This window comes from Limulus polyphemus, unplaced genomic scaffold (genome assembly GCF_000517525.1).
Source record: "Limulus polyphemus unplaced genomic scaffold, Limulus_polyphemus-2.1.2 Scaffold1938, whole genome shotgun sequence".
Taxonomy (NCBI): domain Eukaryota; kingdom Metazoa; phylum Arthropoda; class Merostomata; order Xiphosura; family Limulidae; genus Limulus; species Limulus polyphemus.
Window position 1 is genome coordinate 137,383 of NW_013667548.1, and position 7,072 is coordinate 144,454.

General features: G+C 33.2%; 1 protein-coding gene across 1 annotated transcript in view; it reads left to right on the forward strand.

Moving 5' to 3' along the window:
- The first annotated feature begins 2,301 nt into the window (after positions 1-2,301).
- Positions 2,302-7,072, forward strand: part of LOC106465423 — a 31,695-nt gene continuing 26,924 nt past the window's right edge. Inside the window, exon 1 of the mRNA XM_013925648.2 lies at positions 2,302-2,335. Within this exon, the coding sequence (XP_013781102.2) occupies positions 2,317-2,335 (19 nt within the window). The 5' untranslated portion in view covers positions 2,302-2,316. The remainder of the gene's footprint in view (positions 2,336-7,072) is intronic.

The following is a 7,072-nucleotide window of genomic DNA, read 5'->3' on the forward strand; positions in this document are numbered from 1 at the left end:
GAAAGGACGAGCATGTTTGGTGTGACGGGGATTCGAACCCGCGACCCACAGATTGCGAGTCGACCACCCTAACCACCTGGCCATGCCGGGCCAATTCCCATTATAATGCTGCTTTTTGTGTTGGGGCAAGATTTCTTCAAATCGGGCTGGACCTGGCCTAATCTTTAGCATGCCGACTGCTTATCATAAGATCCATTGTTCGAGCTTATGATATAACACTTTCAGCTGTTAGTGCGATATAAAGAAGAAACATTTAATTCCGCCATTCACCTAAGAGTAGTCGTGTAGGCGGCGAGTGCAGTTAACTGGTTTCCCTCGACTGGGTCAACAGTTTAAAAGTAGTGACAGCTATTTCTGAACTTTGAAGTCTCTGACTTGGCCACTTAGCCCATGTATCGCATAAGATGTTGTTTAGATTGAAAATGCAACATATCAGATCTCTGACGTCTTAGTAAGTTTTAAAAGCTTGTTTTCTTATCAAGTTTCGAGCTGTTTTTTTTTCTTTTGCTAAATATAGTTTTCATGATTTTACGCACGAGTAATGAAAATAGTTATTAGAAAATTACTTTCATCATTAATAGATATACAATTATTTCAATATAACTGCACAAATGTTATTTTAAACGCAGAGCAAGTCGACATTGTACATTGACATTTTATTCACCTTCGGTTGTTGTTGGTTGTCAAACACAAAGCTACACAAAGGGCTATCTGTGCTCTTCCACCACAGGTATCGAAACCCGGTTTCTTGGTGCCGTGCCACTGGGGGCTTCACCGTCGGATAACGATTTGTATAATATAAGGAATACTCTTTTCTTTATACGGTTAAGAATAAAGAACAGAATTATTAAGAATGGTGTGGGTGTAGCATTTTGGGTCTGGCATGACCTACCTAGTGGTTAGGACGCTCAACTCGGGATCTGCAGGGCGAAGGTTCGCATCCCCGTCACACCGAACATGTTCGCCCTTTTAGCCGTGAAGGTGTTATAAGAGGATGATCAATCCCCCTATTTGTTGTTAAAAGAGTAGACCAAGGGTTGGCGATGGGTGGTGTTGACTAGTTGCCTTCCTTGTAGTATATCACCACTAAATTATGGACAGCTAGCGCAGATAGCTCTCAAGATGCTTGCGAAATTCAAAACAAACCAAACTGTAGAATTTTGACTCCAACGATGTGATGTTGGAAACCAGTTTTTTCTTTTTCTGCTGCACTGGCATATTTTGCGAAATCTTAAACTTTTCTTCACGTTCCTGCTCTTTTGTTTGTTTTTGTAAATTTACACAATTTGTTGAATAAGTTTGCTCATAAACATTACAAGTCTAAATGCTGTTATCCAATTAAATTACAAATATGTAATATATCACAATGATCGCATAAATGTCATCGGATATACGAATACACTTGTCCACTTAAACACAAAACCTTCTATATATATATAATAAAATATCTAGTTAATTGCCGATTTTATGTAAGTCGTAAGAACATATAAATGACAAAATTCTTATAAATAAAATGTATATAATTTTTCTGATGACTCTACAATCCATTTCCAGTACCAATAAACCCATCATAATATTAATTAAAATTATGTACAATAATCATATGTGTGTGTGACGCGAATAAAAATGAAAGTAAGGCAAATTTTTAACTCGGAAATCCACATAAAGACGTACATTAAGATCCAATAATTATACTTTGTAAAAAATAAAATGGAAATAGACAAAATAAAGAGCTTCTACTATTTATTTATTTATCTTGTGTTATATGTTACAGAAAAATTTGATATTTTCCGCTTATAGATATTAAATGTCTTAGTTGCATCTTCAGTAACAGAAATATGCAGGCTGCGAAAAACACGTACTGACACGTCTTTAGTTTGTTTTCTGTGTCGCCTTCTTGATGTAAGAGAACGTGAAACTTTCCCCTCCACCCCTTAGGTCGTCTCGTGTATCAATAAACTAACAGGAAGGAAGTGACCATTCCAGACTGGCGCCTTTGTGTTTGTTGACTGGACGAATACACCAGGTGACCAGGAGATTAGAGAATTCGATCCAGCTGTTTGACCCCATGAGTGGTGCCAACATTAAGGTGAAAAAGTAAGCATTACATATATGCATCTTTCAATATTTAAGAGGCGTCATGCCTCCCCTCCCCGATTGACAAAGTTGGTTACACTATCGGACAATGATAGGCAGTACTCTATGCAGAGTATATGTAGTGCACCTTGTGTTGTATGCGAGCTCTGGAGGTCGAAAACACAAGACATACTTTTTGAAGAGACGGTTAAAACGAGTGAGGAAACAAGACTAAGAGGAATGGATGCATCAACAAATGGTAAGATTAACCGAATCGTATAAAAACCTTAGTACAAAAATTGGGTGTATTTTTTTTGTTACTTGTTGAGTTGTTAAAGAACGAGTTCAGGTGGTTTTAACAATAAGTTGCTTTTCTTCTATTTTTTATATGTTTTTTTTTTTCTGATTTATCATGGTATAAACTGAATTATGATTTTTATCATTAATTTCTTTACTTCATATAAAACCATTTTGGTACTGTAGGTTGACTAATGTACTGGTCAATACTATTAGTATTATATAAAAAGTAAAACATTATATTAATTAGGCTTCGCGTTTTGACTATGCGGAGACGTACCATTGGAGATTCTGCTTTGTCTAAATTATTTTTTTGAATAAATGTTTTATCCTTGTTGGATAAATTCTGGAAAGGGCTAACATATGACATTTAATTAAAGATAATGTAATACTGTCTTTCCTTAATTTTAACTTTTTTATTTTTATAATTCGTAAAAATCACTTTGTCTGTTGCGGATTTAATAAGGAAGAGATAAAACAAATGTTGTTTTGAAGTATTTCGTAAGTGGGAGAAAGCTTACTTAAAAATTCATCTTACTATAATGGACGTAGCTTGTTTGTCAGTATCTATGTATGTAACTAAAACTCCTTCGCGATCTATTGAATGGCACCACAAACACAAATCCATAACCAAAATCCACATTCTGGGTTTTCAAGATTCAGACAATTAGAAAAATAACTTGATATGTGCAACAACCATTTCTTTATAATAGAACACAATTTTAAATAAAAGTACTCTCCTCTCTTTTGACTTTTTAAATGAATGTAATAACTTAAAATTAATACCAAACTTCCTATAACTTTAAAATTTATAATCGAAAATTGAAACAAAATAGTTTGTACAATAGTTAAAGCGCAATAAGATTTTTTATGTAAAGAGATTGAACTTAAAAAGAAGGAAAACAAAATTTATTTAAAAAATGAACTAAGAAATATAATATCTTTATGCATATCCGATATAGAAAAGTATAATAATCATATTTGAAAAGAAACGAGACTTGGTCATTTGAAAAAAACAAACAAACAATAATTTGAAAAGGAAAGAATATATGGTTAAAACATTATTTGAAGAAGTGGACAGTGTGATTTTCAACTACTCTGAGTTGATTGGTTGGAGTTTAGAGGTACTCTGAGTTGAATCAGACTGAAAAGCAAATATTATCGAAGGGTTTAATGTTTGATATGTTGCAAAAACAATCCAATTTTATGAATGTTTTTAAATTTTGAAAAATTATTTAGGTTATTGAAAAACGACTATATCTATGAGAGTGTGCTAGAAGAACCTTTGATAGCATAGTCAATAAAATTTCTGGTATAGCGATAACTGATTTTCATGCATGCAGAAGAGAATTAAATATTTCCAAAGAAGAATTAAAAACCCTTAAACAAAAAATTGGTGGTTATGAAAACAAACAAAAGTTGGTTGGTTGTCGTTTATTGGCGCAAAGCAACAGGGCTATCTACAAACAAAGGTAATGGAATTGTTCTCCTTAATAAGAGGGATTAATGTTAATAGGTTGTTAGATGTTTTGTTTGAAGACAAAAAATTTAAGAAATTAAAGTTTGATTCTACCAAGAAAAGGGAGAGAGAGAGAGAGAGAGCAATTACAAAGGTATATTTTATAATTGAGAAAAAAGAATGTGATGGACAATAAAACGTATAAAGACATTAGACCCTTTGATACTCATTGTGATATTTTGTATGGTTTAACTAATGCCAATAGTTTCTAACATTGGTACATATAACCTTAGACTTGCTGATTTCGTGAATAATTTCCTGGTAGAATATACTAAAGGTGAATACACGGTAAAAAATAATTTTGAAATATCTGAAGAATTAACAAAATTATGATTCTATGAAGACATTTGTTTTGCTAGCTTTGACATTGTTTCTTTGCATGGCAACACTCCTCTAAATGGTGTTATTCAGTTAACGGTGGACAGTGTTTTTGAAAATGACGCAGTAATTCAGGGATTGATGAAATCGGTGTTTACAAAATGTTAGAATATGCCACTAAAAAGCCATATTTCGTTTTTAATAGTTCCAACAATGATTAAGTTGATGGTGTAGCTGTGGGACCTAATTTAGCACCGAGCTTGGCTAATCTTTTTTCTTTTTTATTATTATTACGAAAGACAATGGCTAAATAATTGTCCTAACATCTTTAAACCAATTAATCATAATCGATATGTGGATTATAAGCTTGGCATTTTTAGGAAAAAAAGAGCACGAAAAACATTTTTTAGGCTATCTGAATAACCAGCTCCCTTGTATAAGATTTACTATTGAGGAAGAAAATGATTCAAGATTACCATTTCCAGACTTAGAAATTAATAATCGTGGCAAATATCTGGATGTAGGCATTTATCATAAACCAACATATACAGTCATGTAAGTAACTTTACATCTAATAGCTACAAAATAAATTTAACTATTACTTTAGTGCACAGAGATTATCACATGGTAAATAACTTTTATTATTTTCAACAAGTATTAGATAAAATCACAAGTGATAATAGGTAATAGGTATCATTTGTTTGCAAATAAAGGATTGTATATAAATAAACATAGATGTACACTTGATGTTTAGAGGAAACATTGCTGAAGAATAGAAAGCTGACTTTCTGCAGTCTCTTTCTGTTTTATTTACGTACTTGCATTTAGCAGGTGTAAACGAAATGTTTATTTTATTAGTTCCAATTTTATGAATGTTTTTTTAAATTTGGAAAAATCATTGAGGTTATTGAAAAACGACCCTTTCCATGAGGGGAGAAAAAGAACTTTTGATAGCATAGTCAATACAATTTCTGGTATAGCGATAACTGCTTTTCATGCATATAGAAGGGAATTAAATATTTCTAAAGAAGAATTAAAAGCTCTTAAACAACCAGGGGAAAATATTTGGTGGTTTTGAAATAAACAAAGGTAATGGTTTTAATTACCCAGTTGATACAATTTGACTCGGGTGTGAATGAAGTTTCACTCGATTGCCTTTTCTGGCTTACCAGATACAAAGCGTAGACAACAATATTAAAATAAAAACAAAACAAATTATATTGTTTTGGTAAGAGAAGTTTTATCTTTTACAAATCGCAAATTTCTCTTGCCATATTTTTGGTGAAGTATGGTGTTTCAAAATGACAATTCTCGAGAATGACCACAAAATGAAAAGTTAACGTAGTTTTCCATTGTATGGCATTGGACACAATTATTTGATAAATCTCCATTCTGAGTGACCTAACACCCTAAATATTATACATAAAATGCAAGTTTGATATTTTTATGAATTTACACATAATATACTGAGACTATCGTACAGCACAAACAAGTAGCGAATAAGATAAAGGCTCCTTTCACTTTAATACTGCTTCTACATCGCTTCCTCCCTGTTGTAGATTTTGAGGTCCAAACAGATTCATTTTGTTTGCAATAAACTCTAACATCTGAACCAGTTCATACGATCTCTTCCCCTAAACTATTAGGTTGTCAAGAAATTAATGTCGTGTTTTGGAACACTTTCATTAACCACCCCCCAAAAAACGTACATCATGTATAATAGTTAAAAGAACCGCCTGAACGTCACGTCAGTGTAGCCTATATAATAAGTAAAGTTTAGTATACTCTAATCCTTCCCCCATAACTCGCAAAATAAAAAAAAAAAAAAAAAAAAAAAAAAGATTCTCTAATCCTTTATAGAGATGGCACACGACGAGACACACTTTCGGCATGTAATGCTGTTTGAAGGGAAACAACGCCTCTGTAGCCACAGAGAATATCAAAGAAGTTTGTGGAAATGTTTTGAACGTTCGTAAGTGTCAAGATGGTTCAGCAAATTTCGTTCAGGTGACTTTAACTTTAAAAACTGTGATGGCAGAAGCCGACATGTTTGAATTGATATTGATGCTCTGAAGACGCTTGTTGAGTCTAACCTCGTGAAGTGGCCCTGAAATTGCATATCTCTCATGAAACAATACGTAAACATCTAAGAAATATGGGAAAATTCCATAAAAAAAAAAAGGTGTTTGGGTGCCTCACGAACTCTCCGATAATCATCTTTCCAACGTGTGAACGTTGCTCCATCTCATCTCAACCATTTTTGGACAGAATTGTCAACAGTGATGACAAAATGGAGTCTATGCGAATATTAAACGCTATACTCGCTGTGTTAGTGGGACAGTGTTAAAATTTAATACTACAATTACGTAAGCTCCTTACGATTTATTGTAGGTAGTACACTATTACAATAATGTATAATAAATTAATAATATTTGATAACATGTAAAGTTTGTGGGAATGACTTGTGTATACTTTATAAAAATTGAGATTTCATTATCCATAACTTCTGGTTGGTTGGTTGGTGTTTTATGGCGCAAAGCAGCTAGGCTATCTGCGCCAAACGACCGGTAAAAGCAATGAAAGTAGATTAAAGTAAAATGTAAAAAAACATCGAGTTAAAATCAATACATGTCGGTAAAAGATTTATATAGAATTAAAAATACCTATAATGTGTAAAAAATTAAAAATACAATCTAATCGGACAGTGTCACCATTACCAATGACACTGTCCAGCGTCAGGGGTAAACTTTTAGAAAAAATGTGTCTAAAATGGTGCCGCCGCTCACGGTCGTAACGACAGCACGACAGTAAAACGTGGGCTATTGTGACTTGAATGTCACAATGGCTACACATCGGTGGGTC